The sequence below is a fragment of the Sinohyriopsis cumingii genome, chromosome 18, assembly GCF_028554795.1.
Source record: "Sinohyriopsis cumingii isolate HCF-2022 chromosome 18, ASM2855479v2, whole genome shotgun sequence".
Classification (NCBI taxonomy): domain Eukaryota; kingdom Metazoa; phylum Mollusca; class Bivalvia; order Unionida; family Unionidae; genus Sinohyriopsis; species Sinohyriopsis cumingii.
In genome coordinates, this window is record NC_142978.1 from 89,399,101 (window position 1) to 89,419,731 (window position 20,631).

At 35.7% G+C, this 20,631-nt stretch overlaps 2 protein-coding genes across 2 annotated transcripts in view; both read left to right on the forward strand.

Moving 5' to 3' along the window:
* Positions 1-10,641, forward strand: part of LOC149777405 (uncharacterized) — a 59,430-nt gene extending 48,789 nt beyond the window's left edge. The window contains exon 6 of the mRNA XM_089941391.1: positions 9,715-10,641. Within this exon, the coding sequence (XP_089797517.1) occupies positions 9,715-10,491 (777 nt within the window). The 3' untranslated portion in view covers positions 10,492-10,641. The remainder of the gene's footprint in view (positions 1-9,714) is intronic.
* On the forward strand, positions 8,339-9,234 carry LOC149777406 (uncharacterized). Its single transcript, XM_089942030.1, has one exon. It carries the CDS (start codon positions 8,340-8,342, stop codon positions 9,105-9,107), a length of 768 nt encoding a protein of 255 aa, XP_089798156.1. The 5' UTR covers position 8,339; the 3' UTR covers positions 9,108-9,234.
* Positions 10,642-20,631: the final 9,990 nt, after the last annotated feature.

Sequence of the window (20,631 nt, forward strand, 5' to 3'; positions counted from 1 at the left end):
CTCACCAAATCACCCGACCTATTTGTTCTGATTTGGCAGTTTCTATGTTAGTGAAACAATATCCATATCAACATACAAATCAGACACATTCCCAGGAGACTCGTGTCTTGGCCTAGACGCAGTTAAGAAGTGATCACGTCCATCACACGGAACCGCATCTCCTTCAATCGGTCTTCAATCGGATTTGTGCATTTCGGTGGCATCCGATGATCGACCTCTTGGCGACGAGGTGAAAGCACAAACTACCCACCTTCGTCTCAAGTTCCAGACCCAAAAGCGTTGGCCGTGGATGCACTGTCAATCCTTTAGGAGAGGTTGTGGAAATTTGCTGACTCTGAAAGCAATCCAGACTTTACTGGGTCAGAATGCAAGATGATTATGATAGCCCATTTCAGATGGGACAAGTTCTGGATCACCGATCTCTTCGTTCTATCGATAGATATTCCCAGTAAGATTCCGGCTAACCCAAATCTTCTCGAGCATCCACTCTTACGGGTGACCCTCCTTTCCTTCTAAACGCCCGGCGCTTACCAGGGCAGTCTTGCGAGACAAACAATTCAAAACTATGATGGTGCAGAGAATCTCGAGAGTAAGAAGACCCTCCACTCTGAAGGCTTATGACGGAAAGTGGCGTGTTTTCAGGTCATGTTTTCTGATAGATTTAGCTTCTGCATTAAGGGCGAGAGAGCTACATGCTCTTTATGTCGACTCAAACTCTCCTCAGTTCAGATCGGAGGATTGGAAGTTTCTTTGGATTCAATCGGGCTTCCTAGCCTGAAATAAGCTAACGTCTGTTGGTAATCAAAGAGTCGTCAATCGCTTGCTCTCTTACATAGACAGGTCAAGATCATTTTCGTGCTCACAAGCACTAACTTGAAGTACACAGGAAGAAGTCGTGGCACGTGCAAATACCTCTTCCTTCCGGTGTGAGCCAGAAAACATGACATTTGCGGAGAGTCCTTTCTTCGTGGCTTATACACTCGATGTGCTCTGACGTCTCACCAAATCAGAGCCATCTTATGTATAATAATTTTCAGCTGTTTTCAACATTTTCTGTGAGACCCGCGTTTGAACGCAACGTTCCGACCGGAGATATAATCGAAGCAGTTGGCTGGCAAGCAGACTCAGCCTCGAATCTGCTAGGTCCAGTGGCGGAACGGCCACCAGACCAGCTGGATTAATCAACACAGTCTGTTATCTTCGCTGGATACGCTGATGAAAATTTTTAGCTAAGATGATTTCAATAATCATCTGCTTAACCGTAACTTAGCTCCACAGGTCAAGTCACTCAAGCTATGTTGCTTATGTAATTAGGAGAACGGGCTATTATTCGCATGGGGGGATTCAGCAAATCTTCCTTAGAATGATACCCGAGGTAGAGGTCGGATGCTCAGCATCCCCTCCTCCTATTATTCATTCCTCCATCGTAACGCGATTGGGGAACGTATTCGAAGGAGAAAGCAAATTTTTAAGTTAATTATTTTTCTCCGGGAATACTTCCCCCAATTAAATTACTTAAAAACCCTTCCACCATCCTCGTCATCCGAGCATTTTCGATAGCATATCACTCAGCTAAAAAACAGCGATATTTGCTGTGCCAATGGGAGGTAATGGGCAAACGTTATTGCCCTTTGTATAGTGTTATAGAGAACGTAAGACGATCTTTCTTTTAGTATGACAGAATTCGCGAGGTATCAGACTAATATTCCTAACGTAACGTGGATGGGTACGTATTCTCGGAGTAATGTAAGTTACTTAAAAAATTTCTTTTTGGCAAAACAATTTCTGCACCGACATCAGCAACACGTGGAGAATTACTACGACAGCTACCGCACCATTGTTTTCATGTTGTACAGATAGGCCGCGATGATAACGTGGAGGCCAACAACACGATATTTGATAATCTTAGCGTGAACAGAATGAATGTTACGATCAACTTCAGACAGTACCCATACAGAGGGCATGCGTGTGATTTCGATATACCGTATCGAAATACATGCATTGTGGCAATGCAAAAGTATCAAGACGCAGATTGGCTGCATTAGTAGCAAGATTCCAATCAACATCTATGCCCTATGAAGAATTTATCAGTCTCTCAGACTTGGTGACCTCAAAGTGAAACAAAAATGGCGGGAGGGTCAACCATTTCCTCAGAGGAATTTATTGTAGAATTCCTCAGTGGGCATAGATGTTAATTGGAATATTGGTACTAATCCAGCCAATCGTTATTTTGGCTACGCATTTATCACAATCAGACGCTATTAAGGGTCAAATGTCTGTGGAAATCTAAAATTGTCTAAAATAAAAAATAAAAATATGCTTGCAGCATATGAGAACTACGGCTTTTGATTCCCATGGTCAGCCATCCTGGGATGCCCCACTGACAAAGGAATTATCGAATCTCGGGAATGATAGTGACTGTTTGATCAATGGGACTTATTCTGGTAACGTGATCACACGGAAGCTGCACCAGATTTAGTTGGCCCTTAGTAAAGTACTATTTATGGCGGCGCGATTAAAATTACTGTGCACTTAAATCAAATAAAGAATTTTTTAACATCGCTGCATTGCACCACATGATCGCCTAACTCTGCACTTTTTCAGTTTTGGTCTGACTTCGGAGTTCGCAGCCCTTTCTGATACCTGTTCTTCGGGATTGCAGGTGTCATTACCGAAACGATAGCTGTAATATATATACTGAATTGGTACAGTCAGCAGAAAGGAATTTGCTGATGTAGCAACTCTCTCGAATTCATAATGAATTTCCTAGGTTAGAATATAGGAAGAAAAGTTATAATGCGCTTATGCAATCCTAATGCTATCACAATTCTCACAAGGAACCGCAATCTTCGTTAAAATAGTATATATTTAAATTACAAGAAGAATAACTGCTTTTAATACAATTTCTTAAAAAAATTAATTAATGACAATACCCTCCAGATCATTTCAGCCGAATCATTGTGGCTTCATACGAGAAAAACAAATTTATATATAAGATTTAAGCCTACTGAAAAAAAAAGAAACAATACAAACAAACAGGATTCATATACAACAACACGTTAATTATTATTTTAACATACAGATCTGTCCAATTCCCTATATGTACATTACACATGACCTATTTGTTTTGCTTTCATAAGGACACGTAAATAACTTTAACTAATTCTGTAAACATATAGTTGAAATGTTATGTGTTACTCTGAGAGTTATTAAGAGTACGTTAGTTTCTGAATGCGTTAGGCAAGCGTAAGAGTATAATTTACACTAACATATTTGGTAATAATAAAACATTTGCTCCAAATATGTATATTCACGGTAAAATAGAACCTGGTGATAAGGAATGAAGGACGCGAAGAGACTTAAGACAAATCAATTTTCTTATCTATCGCAAAAATTGGGATAGGCATATAGGTCGCATTCTTTACGTGTACCAATAAATGAACCAAAAATGATAATAGTAATGTGGATCCTTTGGTGTTATTTAATACCTTGGATAACTTGTAGATACATTTGCTTACTATTCATAGATTCCATTAAAACGTGTGGTGGATTCAATATGGATTCCAAAAGCAATCCTAGTCAATAACATAGTGATAGTCATCTGTCACCATTTGAGACAAAATGTTTTCTAAAGTGGTGCCACTAGCATTGCATGTTAATCTAAATAGACTCTGATGTCAGAGCCGTTTCCAAAGTTTCGAAAACTTTTTGGCAATTGTCTGTACAAAGAAACGAAGTGTCTTTTGTCAACAATTTCTTGTAATAATTGCACAAACCTAGAAACTACTAACATAATTTTGTGTTCTGGGGGCATGAAATGTGGTAACTGTGTCAAGTTAGTTTAGATTCATCAACCTTGAGTATTCCCTTCCAATTTTGTGACCAAGATAAACAACTTCAGAGGCTGCAAATACACATTATGTTTGAGATGGTCTTCAAATGAATAGGAGAAAATGATAAGATCATCTATGTATGCGAGACAAGTAGACCAAGGTATGACCCTAAGAATATGACCCAAAAGAACACAGTCAGTGACGGATGCATTTCCATACGGTATTGCATTCCATTTGGAAAGACTGAGTGATGTTATGCAACTACTTTTGTGTTCGATCTCAAGGTTGACGGCCACTTTGCCTATATGCAGAGTTTAAATCTTAAGTACTGAATATACATGGTTGTGTTTGTCCATCTGCATCAATGTCATCTTCTAATCGAGGAAGTGGGAATGCCATTGTTTTTTCCCCCACCTGTTTGAATTTCCTTCAGTCAATAGCGAAATGATATTCACCATTTTTCTTTTTGTCTAAAACAACTAGATGAACTGGGTTCAATTGTTTCAATTGTTCTTCTACATGGCGATCAATTTCCTATTTTTATGTACGGTGACGCACGATATGATTGACAACTAATTGGCATGGAACCATGTGTCTTTCTTCGGTGAACGAATACAGTAATGCGACTTAATTGATTTAAATTAGTAGCAAAAACATCTATATGTTGATTCAGAAATGAGAAACGTTCATGTTGATTGGCAAGTCTGCGGAATGTAGATCAATATTAATTGGTTCTTGCGGATGATTTGTTTGAGTGTTCATATAATCGGCCGCTGAATCGTTTTAAGTAGAATCCTCGTCATCTTTGTTAGCCAAGGTTCCGATAATACTATCTAGCGACATCTATCGGATTTCATGTGTTGCCTCCCAATGCCAACTAACCAAAAGCGTGTTGCATTGTACATTATGAATCAGTCCATTCAAGTTGTTTGCTCCCATTGCCGCATCCAATGAAATTCACAGACCCGAAGCACATAAATATCTGCTCGATCTGCCAAGGTGTAGATAGGGTCATCAGAACCATGGCATGCGAAGATGTCTCCTCGTAAATGGTAAAAATTGGTTGTAGATGGAGTGCATCCACACATGCCAAGAGAGTATTGACGGGTATATGACGGATGGGTCGCATTGATAATCTGAATAAAGTTTATTTTTAATACTGTCATGATAATGCAAGACAGAATAATTTCAGAGTTTGCCATGCTATGAGACGGTTGAAGACAAACAGAGATTACCTTCGGAACCTTACTGATACGGAAAGCAATGGAAAAGATAGTGTTAGGTGCGGTAGCTGTACACTTCGCGGCATAAGCCACGCCATACTGATTATGTATTAGAATTATGACTATTGTATAAAAAGGAGAGCGTTTGAGTAGCAAGATTTACAACGGTTTTGTATTTAGCAAAATTATTGATACCAAGGATCACCAAATGGCTGGCACGACATAGAACGAATGAAATAAATGAATAACATCTGCGTTCAACAAGACCTGAAACGTTATTATGTTCACCCCTAGCTCCCACAATCTGAGAAATATTCAATAGATTTTAGTGACATGAATTCGAACCTACACATTAGAGAAATTCTCATTTATGGCTGATGCATGAACATATCATGAGTTCCCCTGTCTCTGACGCGGATAGGAATAAGGTTTTTATGAATAGGTGCTACCGTGTTAATATATGGCAGCCGAAGAGGCTTCCAGCAGGGTTGTTTGCCCTGGCTAGGCCTGAATCGCTGTTGTCGTTTTTTTAATAGCAACCATACTCGTAAAAAGTAACATGTTGAGGGGCAAAAGTGACACTGTGCATTTCGTGTTCGACAAGCTGCGTGTGATGTACAAATACTCCACAACCAAAACAAAATATGTGATAACGGCTTTGCGGTTCTGTCTGGTAGAGCATACCATGATTTGATTGATATATGTAGTTATTGCGAGAGTAAAGATTCTGAATTGATGAAGCAGGTGGAAGAAAATCTGGAAAATGTTGATAGCTCCGTTTTTATATCGCGTAACACCTTTGTACATGAGACTGAAAAAATGAATTGTTGTCAACATTCTGTTTAAGCTGACTGACTTACTTTTATCTTTGATTTGTTTAATTTTCTCTAGAAATGTATTAAGTACAGACATATCAAGGTTATCAGTGGCGAGGAATGATTTTTCAGCTAAAATTGCGTAATCATGTAAATCGGCCATGTTTGTTGGGTGTTTATTCATTACTATGTGCTGGATAGCTGATTTTAAACCAATTAATGCCACCGCTAACAACACCTAGTCTAGAATAGTTTTGTTAGTTGAAATTTTAAAAGGCGACTAAAATTGGTCAAAACTGTTTCTGAAGACTCTTGCTGAATTTGAAAAATTGACAGATCTAAAATGACATCATCATTGTGAAATCTGGACATAAAATTTGCATCTTATTCTTGACAGTATTGAGTAATGTATCGTACCAGATTTTGGAATAACCTTGAAGATGATTCGAAACTTTAGTTTCAGATAAGTCATAAAACCTAGCCTATTATACAAAATGATCTAATTATTTAACAGGATACTTAGACTGGTCACTATTCCAAACATCTAATTTCACAACTGAATATATACCTGCTTGTGCGAATTCAACGTTTTCACAAAAATTGCGACTCTGCGAAAAGCAGTATGTAGGATTATGAGGGGTATGAATCTAAACCTTTTCTATTACCGCAAAGTAACAAATCTTTTTTGCTACCAATAATCACAAAATTCTCAAACATCTTGCCAAAATTGTTAGTCATCAGGAAATAACATAAAAACATTTCTGCTATTTGTGAAAGCGTGAATTGTTCATACTACACAAAATGTTTCGAAATTCCTCCTAATGTTTATTCTCGCTTTCGCTGTAAATGTTGACCAGTGATGTGATTTGTATATTCCTATGTTAGAGATGTCGCCTTATAATATTGTAGTAGTTGTGGTATTATCCTATGCCACCTATGTGTGGCCCTGAGATTTACTTTTCAATAATTAAAGTTTTATTATTTTCTGTTCTGTTCTGACTCAACAAGTTATTTGTTTATACAAGTAATAATGTCTGAAAAATCTAGAGTCAAAAAGCTCAACACAAACGTACGCGCAATCACAAGACCATGTAGCTTACAGTAAATTATCTTTCACTTAAGATGGTTGTATACACAAGACTACTGTGTTTCATATGAACTTTGAATTAATGAGATACATGCGGAGGTCAAACAAATCACTGGGCAAAGAAATATGGATCACCGTGCTCATATCTTGAGCTAAAGATGTACATGGCACATCTGCTTGCCAATGTATGTGACACTTGAGCAATACAGAATAATCTGAACATACACCTTAACCTGAATGTTAATGTAAGACGTATTTACAAACAGACAGATGGACAAACATCATCTACCACAAGCTGTAATTGCTTTGTAATCCGACCCAAAATAAATAACAACATGACTTACCAATACAAGATTATGTTTATCTTCTATAAATGTTTAATGTACATGTCTGTAGGAATGAATGTACATGTATACAATGTATGTGCTGGTGTCAGTAAGAAGTCTCAAGGATGACTAAATCTATTTTAGTTGAAACATACATAAACTGGATATCTGCTGTAAGCATGCATGGATGTGTATCTAATTTATTGGCGTCGACAAGACCATTTGGGGTAGTCTACAATCTATCTTACTTGACACCTCGATGTAAGTACCCCTGCCTATAATGAACCAAATCAGTAATCCCTTTTCTTAATTTAACATATATATCACAGCTACATACTTCGCCTCTCCTAAATAGCACTCGATGGACCATTACTTTACATAAAGAACACACACACACATGTCGATTAAAGCCAAATTTCTTACTTATTTAAACATTTACTTTACATAAAGAACACTTTCATGTTCATAAAAGTCAACCTTCTGGTCTATTGAGGGACCTTTACGTTACATACATATAAAACACATACATGTTTAAAAAAGCCAACTTTCTGGTCCATCGATGGACCTTATATTAAACTTAAAAAATTGTACATAAAAACAAATTTTCATATATTGAGGGACCCTTATATAAAAGCATCACTGTTGTTTCTATACATACAGGAATACTGTATTGGAAATTATTATTATTATTATTATTATTATTATTATTATCTTAGAGTGGTCGCTCAGCATAATACCTGCAAGGAAAATCATTAAAATGTGACTTGCACACGTTAGAAGAAAATGACTCCACATATGTAATTATACATAATATCATCACAGAGTATTTAGCTGTATAAATATTTTATAATTATTTCTCATTATTGCAAAATTAAAATGAAATTAAAACAAGCATTAAACAGAGCAACATTTAGCCAAATTAATGGGATCTAATTTATATGAGGGTCAGAAATATGGTCTTTAATTGGAGGATCCACTTAGTCATCATCATCATCACCATCAGTATTATTATTATTATTATTATTATTATTACATTGTTTACTATTTCAGAAGCTATGGCACACAGAGACACAGCAGATACCTTCTCTCGGGTTTCTTTGATTCTTATGGAAATATTGCATCAACTTGGAGTCAATGAAAGGATCCGCTGTAGAAAGAAGAACACATGGAAACAGTTTGAACAACTGCAATCATTCATCAGCACAAAAGTCAGAGGAATCGATGATATTACAAAAAGCTTCTGCTATAAGATATTTGGCAGTCAAATTGAAGGTGCAACCACACCAGGCCTGCAATCAGATCTTAATATAGTACATTTTCATAACAACGTCCTAGCAACCACCAACATGCAAGAAGCAGTCCCTGGAATTGTAAATTTCCTTGTGGTAGCTGACGAGCAAACACCACCTGGGTATTGTAAGCTACAGGAGATAATATGGAGTCAGCATGGCTTTAGACCTCTGCACAGAGGAGATAGAGACCTAAACTTCCTGTTCGATGCTGACTGGCGGATAGTATTAAATTCTTCAGGTTTTTATCTAGATGATGATCGTGACAGGCATGGGCCAGCAATCACTAGTGTACGTCCGTCATTTAAGATTGACAGGATATTTGGTATTAGAGTAAATAGTTGGCTACAGGAAACTATACCATGGCTGTTTCGGAAGAGAAGATTTAACTGGATTTCGCGCCATCGTTTGGAGAATATCTTGAAGAGGGGGATATTTCTAGTTCCGGTTGCATTAGTTGAAAGCAGAGAGAAGAAGCTTGAATTTAGAATTTCCTTTACTTCAGTTGAGAGAGAGAGTGGATGTGGAGACTGAAAAACACACAAATGGCTTGTTACATTTTGATTAAAATCATCAAAAAAATTTTTATCGAACCTATCATAGGGGAATGTCTTAGTAGTTACCACTGCAAGACTGCATTGTTCTAGCTGATAGATAATACAACAGAGGAATGCTGGAAACCAAATAAAATGCTGTTCTGCTTAAAGTTACTTTTGAAACAAATATGTGACTGGATTAAAGTCGGACTTTGCCCAAATTATTTCATTCCCCAGGAAAATATGTTTCTAGGGAAAATGACGGGACTTGTGAGGCAGAAGTTGTACAAGATATTGGTCAGTCTAATTGATATGGAATTCAAATATCTGGTGATGACCGATTGTGATCAAATTGGCCAAGTACTGTATAATGCTTGTAGTAGAATTTTTACTTTGCAGGAAATACGAAGTGATATTGAAAATTTAGTGATAGTGGCAGGGGATGAAATACATGAGTTCAACTTTGAAACTATTATTTTCATTGACGTGTTCAATGTTCTCAGAATGGGTTACTTTGAGCTCCTGGAACTGTCTCGCCAAAATGTAACACATGGTTTAGTGTTCACATTGATCCATGAATTCCAGACAGGCAGCAGATATTTTAGGACATATTGCCTGTACTGATAAGGTTTTTCTGTGGGCACATTGGCTGCCAATTGGCATCATCATGCTTAGAATCACAGAACTTTCGTCTTGAAGATATGAATAATGCACATAATTTCCTTCTTTATGGAACAGGATCAGACGTTTCATCAGGGAAACTCAAACTTGCCGGCTTCTATCTCGAGTTGGGATATCTAGCTCATGCAGAAACAGTGCTAAGTGCTGTAGAGCAGAAATTAGTGCACTGTGTATCTGAAGTATCAGCTATGTTTTCACGTCATAAATATCTAAAGGGAACGACCATGGAGAAAATTCTGTCGGAACACATGACAACTAGCCAGATGTTTGAATCATGTATAGCTGCATTTGTTACATATTTACCATCAGAGAGTCACATCACTCTGCCTCCCCTCAACTATGAGATGTTTCGGTCCGTAGGTTCTGATCCTTCCCTCAGAGATTCATACGAACACTACTGGTATGATTGGGCAGTGGTGGATGCCAGACCCTACCTGTACTTTCTTCAGTATCTGACCTACTCAGCCCTAAATATGCTACAGCAAAGACAAATCTCATTGAATAAGCTAGTCTGCTCATACACTAATGAGAGAACAATTTTTCATGATACATGTCTGAATCTACCTGCATATTGTTTTAGACAACAAGGAGATCTAGACAGAGCTCTTCTGGTCCTTTACCGATCCCTTCAAATCAAGCCAGAACACAATGCAGCAGTATGGCAAATTGGTATTGTGTTGAACCAACTATATAATAGCTAAAAGCTGTCATGATAAAATGATAAACTTGACATCAATCTGAAAAGCACAAGTGATATAGTATAATAAAAAGATATACACTACGAGATTATGCGATATACATGTAATTCATCAAAAAGACAAAAGTGATTAGTAAAAACATATGAAGATTCATTATTCTTTATTCTTTGAGGTTACAAATGTTCTAAAATGATCAACACTTACTAGAGTAAGACAGTACTGAGAATTTATGTGGAGACATGGAATGTGATCTACTTTCAAAGCGCTAACTTAAAGTATGAGCATTAATGTATGAATATTAGACAAACATAACATCAAGTAAATACAACTGCAAAGGATATATCCTTATCATGACCTCTTCCCTAAAAATAAACCTTGAAATTTAAGTTAGACGCTTGAATAATGTATGATACGGTGCAGATCCGTGCAAAGTTCTATCACTATAACAACCATTTGACATCTCAAAAGTCAATTGTCAGTAATAAATGAAATGTGTTCATGAAAGTCGGATATTCCACCAAAGTTTACAAAATGACCTAAATGTAAAACTATGTTATAGACGGATCTACAATCTCGATATTCTATTTGCCTACTACTGCCATGGTGATACATACAAAACTACTTACTTCACATCTACAACAATTGCATACTTAGACTATAAAGTTTAAATAAAATCCTTGGAACATCGCTTTAAAAGAAGCCTACTATTTTACAATGTGTGTGGTGTGTGTAAAAACAAACACAAATTGATGATTGAACATAATCTTTGCAGTTCAGTAGTACAGTAAATATCATCATTAGTGGTACACACGATACTGATGGGATATTAGACTTTAGGTTAACACTAGAAGGTGTTTCCGATAAGAAATAATAAATCAAAAAGAAAATAGAATTATGATAAAACATTGAATCTACGTTTAGCCTACCTGTGTAAGAAGGGCCTCATGTTCCACCAGTCAAAAGACGCCCTTTTCAGTCCTCGATTTGTTCACCGGGAGAAATTTTGTTTTCCGCCTTCTCCTATTCCACCAACCCAATTACTATAACACCTGGATCTAGGCAATAAGATACATGTCAAAAACAACTTTATATCTACTATGATCCATTCTCGAAGTCCATTTCAAGGTATTATAATTGCTTTCAAATAATATATGAAAGAATACAGGTACTAAATGAAACAAAAATAACAAGTACCCACTAAAATGTCAATTTTGATAAGAAACAACAAAATTGATGCCCAGAAGAAACATGAATTCACATTTATTGTAACAACCTGATAATTGATAACCCAAACTATATGCATCACTCAAATGGATTGATTAGTCAAAACGTAAACAGAAGTCTATTTTAGAACTGAATATTTTGTGTTGACATTCCATCCTTCCTTTCTCCCAAAAATGGGTAAAGAACACGGGAGGAAGAACCCGGGAAAACCCCAGTAAGAACCACAGACCCACTGAAAGCTGCTGCCAAGCTTTCCAACATACACACTATTGCCGAGGTGAAATGGCAGTGATCGGTAAAGGCGAGACCACTCAACCACCAGGGCACTCCGCAAATTTGAAACGCAGCAAAAACTGTAGCCCATATAACTACTTCCTCCAGTCAACTGACTGAAGTACCCGTGAAAATGTCAATTTTAACAAAGACCGTAAAATTAATTTGCCCGAAAAGTAATGAATTCATATTATTTCCTTTTTAAAATTTTCCTTAGTCTTTGAGCGAATGTTTACAGTAAACTATACACGTTTCATTGTCTCCTAAAGTACGAAAAATGCTATTAAATTTTATAAACGTTTATTCGAGACCGTTCTTCGTTAGAGTGTTACAAAGTATGACCGTGATAATCACATGAATAGATGTCGAGAATGAAGTATAGTTTTCCCCCTAGTGAAAAGCGATACAAATAGGCAGAAAGATAACCACTGCTTGTAACCAAAACAAGATTGCTAAGCTATTCGGTTCAAATACTTATTAAGCATATTCATAAAAACAAATATATTTTACGTGCTAATAACAAAGCTACTAAAGTCACAAATATTCAAATAAAGAATAACTATAAATTTTGATGCTTTCATCACATAAGGAAGGCAATCGATAACTGTAATTGACTTTATCAGTTCAAAATGTTTTATTTTTATAATTCACAGAACATCTCCCTCATCAACTGCAAGCAAAATCATAAAAAGCCTGTTTTCAATATTCATTTCTTTGAGTTCAGGGTTTTGTTTTGACTATAATGAGGTACAGTGGTGCAGTAGCACGGGCATGGGAATACTTCAGGCCATAATATACTCCTTATTGTCATCCATACTTTTCTGAATGTAGCGCATCCATCTTTATGCTCTCTCTCTCTCTCTCTCTCTCTCTCTCTCTCTCTCCATTAGTTGTCAAAGCCTTCGTTCAATTGGGAGAATTAATGAGAATCATGTAAACAAGGAAAACGTGTTTGATAAATATATTGTAATGCAGTGTGTCATATGTGTGTTGATACCAGGTAGAGTTATCAAGACAAGTAATTATGTCATATATGTCAGAATGTACGTTTCTTTATGAATATGTCACTGATAAATATTTCGAATATACTTCAAGATGTTCTAGTGTGTAATGACCTCTGATATATATAATTCGTAAATCTGCAATCCGTACAGAAGTGTTTATCCACAATAAAAAACGAAGATCCTTGGACAGAAAACAAAAATGAATTTATTTTTTATTTTTCCAAGAGTCTTATTTGTGAAGAGCCAATTCTGAAGTTTGCCTTCTGCATGCTTTTAAGTTTCCTGTAACTGCTAGAATGACTAGTAAATTTATTGATCTGTTGGTGTTATCATTCTTTTCAACATCATGAGAGATTAAATTCCAGATTCTAATATAAATATCTCACCCTTCACCCATCCACACAAAATGGTACACAAACTGAGATTGTTTAATTTACATCGACTTTTTATGATGTCAATACTCACACAATCCTCTTGAGAAATTTCAAAAAGCATGAAGGCAAGAATTAATGATCAATAAATATTGTTTATATTCTTATTGTGAAAATTATCGATATTTATGATTTCATTTAAAAACATCCTGCTATGATCCATATTTTGCTTATACCACTGATCTAAGTTTGACAATGTATATTCACCTATAAATTTACCTGGAATAATTAATAATCCTTTCTATAAGGCAAACACGTCACGGTCTGATATTCTCATTGTTCATACCAAAATGCTTCAGTGCTGACTGTCCATTACAACTTTCCTTTCTGACCACTGATAACTAGCTTCTGTGCAAATGCATCAACCAATCAGTTTCTCGACAGCATGTGGTCATTTCTCTTGGTCCCATAAAACTCATTGTAGATCATGAAAAGATATTGACTTGCATTAAATATCGAAAACACAAAACTAATATCGACAAATATGGTACAAGTAAGAAGTGCTTTGGTTTAATATGTATGGGGACACCTCAACCAAGAGGACATAACTTAGTTACAAACTATTACCCTTTATCCTTTGCAAATGAATCTTCGTCTAAACAAAGGTATTTGTGGCAATGATATATCATGTTGGGTATTTAAATTTGTTGTTTATGGCAATTCTGAAATGCACTAAGTAGGACGCCACAAGCTGACATGAATCCACAGTTTGTTTCCTCTTATCTGGAAACTGCAAATATCGTGAGATAGTATGTTGATAATAGTTTGTAATGTACAACGTAGCGCAATTAAAACTTGACGTGTTCTCAAAGTTTTCATGCTTACCTAAATTATTACTTAAAACCCGTTTACTTTATAACATTTTTAAAAGCCTTTTTAAGAAACAACATCAATGAGGCATATTAAATGAATAAGGAAGACAAAAATTATCATAACCATCTGTTTAAGTGTACACCAAGGGCAAACCATTTTGTTGCAAAAAGACACCGAAGAACACGTCACATATACACAATCCTATCTCAATGTGGTCATTGTAACCTTGATCATTGAACTTTTGACTACAACATTTGTTGCTTATATTATCGAAAAAATAGTAATTCCTCCACCAAGTCTGCTGAAGATACCGTAAGCACGAAGGTAATCGAGATATGGTTAAATTAGTTATGTAAAACATATTATTTATTAAAAAAACATCTTATTTTGATATTAATTTTGTCACGAATAATAATCAACAAAATTAAAATCGATCATCCGAATATCCTATGGACTGATCATAAAGATAATGGCAGAGATTTTCTGATATTGATCCCTGTAGTTGACGGTATCTTTATTACAATGTCTGCTCTCTCAATCAGTTAAAATAATGATTCTATCAAGATGTTGTTTACCTCTAATGTTGAGACTGATAACAAGGATAATCTAATGATTGAAGAACTTGTTTAGTTGGGGGTGTGGTTGGGTGAAGGCCAAATGTGCTTTGAGGATACACACATTTCTATAGAAAAGTTTTTTCAAATAGTCAACCAAATAAGCAAGTTTTGTCTATTATTTGTGCAAGCCCTATCTTTATTTCTTTGTTAAATTTCTTCTATATTCTGAAGTGATTACTTTGGGCATTTACTTGTTCATGAAAAAATAAAACGTTGCAGCTGAAGAATGATGATATTAAAGAGCAATACGGTTAAAGTAGACTTAAAATTAACCTTTTTAATTTTTTTTTTTGTTTTTACAAAATTCTAGAAGTTATAAGGTAAGAAGTTAAAGAAAAATACAAGAACTATATATATATATATATATATATATATATATATATATATATATATATATATATATATATATATATATATATATATTGGATTTTTCAGTTTGACCATGCAAGTTAGTCGATGTGCTACATAAATTACTAATTACCAATTTTACAAGTACTGTTACTTAATCTGCACAGTGATACGTTATACTCCAATTTTATAAATATTGGATTTGATTTTCTCATTTTGGGTATTGTATTTGCAAAAGCGGATGCGTTTCTAAATTCCAAATAAAACGGATGCTCATCCTTGTGTACAGACAACTACAATTTACATTCATCTTCCTCTGCTACTACTCGGATATTTACTGAAGTGAATTACCCGGACAAATCAAAATCTGCCTTAGTACGTATTGATTCCACCATTCACTCGCTTGAATTGACATGTGTGTGCAAGACTTAACATGCAAACCTGCTTAATGATATTAAGGGAAACACAAGTACAGCGAAGAAAGTTTCGTTTCACTTGATAACTTCTACTTGTGTAAACAGTTCTGAGAAAAGATGACTTTGTTCAAACATTATTTACTTCAAATTGTAGGAGCCTGAGCAGAGCAAGACACATACCGACCTTGCTGAGGATGATATCTATTCTGGTTTTTACTCTTAATAAAATAAAAAAGTCAACAAAAAATAAAGTTATGGTAAAATATATGTTGCATTGTTTACTTTTTCTTCTATCATGGTGAAGTGATTGGTGATGTTTATTTCATCCCGAACGAAAATGGTGCAGTCCTAACATCAAATATGGTGACAATGGCAGCCTTCTTCAATGTACGATATCTCTGCTCCTTCTAGCTGGATGGTAATGCTGACATCTTTTTAATGTTTAATTTATGTTTTTGACTTTCTTGATAGCAGTGGGGCATATGGGTTTCAGAAACATAGGCAGTTTTCATGATTCACCGTTTGAATGTTGTTATAATGTTGTATGAATGTCATCTTGTGACGTCAAACAGCAATGTTGTAACAACATTGCCGAAGTTCAACAAATCACGTTGCCACAACGTTATATGACAACGTTGCCACAACCTTAGGGCAACATTGCTGTAAGCTTGAGCTTAGCATTAGATCTGTCCTGTGTTATAGTAGAACATCCGTGTTGTACGAACTAAATATCTTTGATTGGCTCATGCTTATGGAAATCACTTGGCAAATTTAAAAGATAAACATGAACTAAAACATGTATTTGCTTGGCGTTGATGCGCTAAAAGATCTGTCTCTACCTTAATGTTTGGTGATTTTCATAAAATAATGCCTGCAATTGCATTTTGAGAATGACATTTCAAATAAGCTTGTAATCTCCTCTCCATTCAGTTGTATGAAACTTCGTTCTAAAATATGTGGCAAAAGTTTTACAATTTAAGAAATTATGTATGCTTAATCAGTTGTTTTCATGATGAATGATAAGATATTATTATTTTAAGCTTCTCTTTGTATAAATGTCTAACAAAATATCTTAAAAAAGACGTAATCTGCAAAGCAGAACTTTTACATGTGTACGTTAGGTAAAAATTATATCTGTCGATTTTGTGTGTGTGTGTGTGTGTATTTGTGTGTGTGATTTTGATTTTTAACGTAGCTTTAAAACATTTTCAGTCATATCACTACGATGTATGCAGTGTAGCAGTTTATACTGATGTCTAGCACTGGGGCATCATGCCGCAGACATGTAGCATGATGTCCCACCCAGACACATTATCCTGACACCAGGCCCAAGAGTCCTAGCACTAACCTCTTAATTTTGAGCGCCTAGCGAGGCAGCTGCTAGTACCATTTTTAGAAGTCTTTGATTTGACTCGGCCGGGGTTCGAACCCATGAACTCTCGCATCCGAGGCGGACGCTCTAACCACTAGGTCACATAAGCTGTATCTATCGATTTATTACTTGGTAGGACAATGTAAGTGTGATTGAAACAAGATTTGTTTCACAGGATATTTAATTCAATAGAGAATACAGGGGAATAATGCCATAGCTCTTAGAACGGTTATACCTAACTTCTTCAAGCATGTTTCAGGTTTACATGTTAACTTGACTAATTTGTGCAATAAAAGAACTACGTTGCCGGAAACGTCTGAGGTTGCACTAGTGATTATGACGCTGGTACCGTTAGTATATCAAATGTTGTTGGAAATATGCATCCACTGCGATTACACATGCCATGTTGTAAGATGTATCCTAAAAGTTGTGTACATAACAATAAAATTAACATCTTTTCATACAGTTGGAAGGACACTTACGTGGTGTTGATGTTCCCAAATATTTTCTCAAAACCGGATATAGTTAACATAGTCTGTTGCGTTATATAATGTACACGTATTACGCTTTCGTCTCAAATACAAATTAATGTGTTCAAAAATAGCATTCAATTAAAACCATGCAAAAAAGCATTATATGCAAGAAAGAAACTAAATTCATTCCTTTCACACGTTTCAAGCATATTAACCTCAGTTACAAAAATTGTTACATTCCATTACTCTTGCGTTTTCTCTTAGTACGTTTTGAAAAATGCCCATCTTATTCTTGTAGATTATTGTGTTTCAACATTTGGTTCTTACCTAATGAACCACAGAGCGATTTGGGCCCCTCGCGTATTTTAGGCAAGACCAAAATGGTAATTTCATGAAACAATTGAAAAGGGAAGTTAATGATTCTGATTCCCATAATAATGTGGTCGTTGATCGAAAGAGAGAGAGAAAGAAGATGTCATTCTGGTCCCTTTTAGACGGTGGGGTCTCTCTAGCGATATAGGCGTTACATGGTTCATATGTACTGGGATCGAACTGGAAAACAGAAAGTCGAGGTCTAAGTGTACAGCAATTCTTAACGAAGCCGTGGGAGCGTAGGGTATATAGACCCGATTTCTATTCTGCGAGACGTCGGCTTTGTTGTAATAGGGCATGCCTTACAATCTCCAGCTTCAATTTGCCGTTGGATTACGCATGACCCTCATGCTTCAGTGATACCTGGTTTCGTCAGAACCGCTCTTGTACACTCAGAAACTGATTAGCTTTTGCTTACACTAATGTCTAGGAATTCGTAAATCATAGCTTGTAATGGATATAGTTTTATTAGAGACATGTGTTGTCTTATAATGAAGTTGGCGTAGAACCACATTATACAATGAATAATGGCATATAATTATTTTATGATACAAAGCTGTAGTTGTTGTTGTTGTTGTTGTTGTAGGGTTTAACGCCATTTTTCAGCACACGATAGGCTATACATGGAGGCCAGTATTAATGGTGGAGGAAGAACCAGGGAAAACCCCGGAAAGAACCACCGACCCACGAGAAGCTACCGGCAAGCTATCTCACATACCCACATTAGCCGAATCCGAGACTCGAACCCACGCAGTCAGTGGTGAGATGGCAGTGATCCGTAACGGAAAGCGCTTTAGAAAACACTCGGCCACTCGGGGCCTCCAAAAGCTGTAGTACTGATGGCGTTGTTAAACTCTCCATAGAAGAATCAGATAACACCGAAATTCTAATAATCCTTTTCTTTCTTATATGAATTTAAATTACAATTCCAAAATAAATCATAATTTTATTAAAATTATATGAATTCAAATTACAACTCCAAAAATCATACATTCTAAAAATTCCTAAAAATTACATTGTAACAGTATCAAAAGTATAAACATGATAAAATACTATTTTTATAAAGAAAACTGGTGGAATCACAAAATTTACTTTTATGGACAAGTTATCATGTAAGTAAACTTGTGGAGAGGAGGTTAATAAAGGATGTCCTTTATATGAAAATGTCCTTTATATGGGAAGTTTTCACTAAGACAGGTTTTACACTAATATATGCCCTTTATACCACTTTCTGTCTAATTAAAAATTGTATTTACAATTTTAACACTGAACTACATATATGTGTAAGATATAAATTGAAGCGAGTTTACACGCAGTTGCGTCAGACAGAATAAGTTTGATATTATGTTAAACAACGATAAACTTTGTTAAAGATATAGATTAGGTGCTGAAGAAAACTTCAACGATAACATGGCCTGCTATATATGCCTGTTAAATCTGGATATTCAAGATAGATCTGAATTTGAAATAGATTGACGTGAGGTTGTGTCTTAATAGCATGGATGTATTTGCTATGTTGTAGCAAAACGTTTGACATTAACATGGAAAACCTTACTTTAGCATAATAGTATATACTTGAACGATTTATGTTAGCTTAAGTTAAGACCATTGCTTTCTTAAAAGAAAATAAATGCAATAATACTGTACTGGCACTTAAAACACCACAGTTTTTCATAATTTTCACCATTCTTCTAATCTTACTAAAATTTGGAAGGAAGTAAAATATGTTGTTTTTTTTTATATAAAAAAACCAAACATCTGAAATAAGTTGTACACACATAAATAATATGCTTGACCTTTTTTCCTGCATTTCGTATATCATTTATTTATATTTGGAACAAAGCAATCTAGAATAATTTTACATACGGATCACCTACTGTATCCGACACATCATGGTGCTGCCTTATTCTATTTACAACTTGTAAAGTTATCAAAATCTTGTGTTCCAGCTCTCGACTGACATAGATAGTTTCCGAATGGCGCCATCAGTCACCATATTTGTTGTCAGCTGGCAGATTGACCGTTGACTTAATAAGGTGTTTGGAAGTTAAAATAAATTTATTGAATCTCTAGATATTTTTACGAAAATCACACACATAAACAGATCGCAAATCAAGCTTTCTGTTAGTATCTACATTTGTGATTTATAAGCTGACTTGGCTTTAGTGTGCCTTGTTAAAAAAAGGTAAATTTTGGTGATCGCATATAGGAGAAACTGCCAGGTTGCCCGTCGTCCAGTTAAAATGGGCAAACTATCGATACACAGATGTCGTCTATCAATGGATTAATTCGCATGCATGTGAAAATGGCCTTCTTCTCAGTTTGAGGGAGAAATTACCTATCTCCTAATGTGATGAATCGTCAATATTATATAGTTTTAAAGGTACACAGTGATGTTTAGGACCAATATCTTTCAGGATTCGGTATTATTCAGGTGATTTGGCATATACGACTTTATGTACATAACGACGGCGTTAGGACTAAAGATATGAGGATCAAAAATTCCACAGGTTACTAGAACACATATCGTCACGAGGGTAATTTCGATTCAGGTATTTTATCTAACACTGAACAACCTCTAATCATAAATATAACTGATTATTTTGTGGGGCAGGACAGAATAGAGACAGGAAAATATAATTATGTTGACAGCTACGAACATGAACAGACATACGTTCGAGAGATAGCTTGCATGTCGTAGCTTTCAAATTATGTGCACGAGAAACCTAAGGTGACAAAAGATTTTAAAGAAATACGCATATGGGGTTTGGGGGGAACGTACAGAATTTGGAGGATAGCG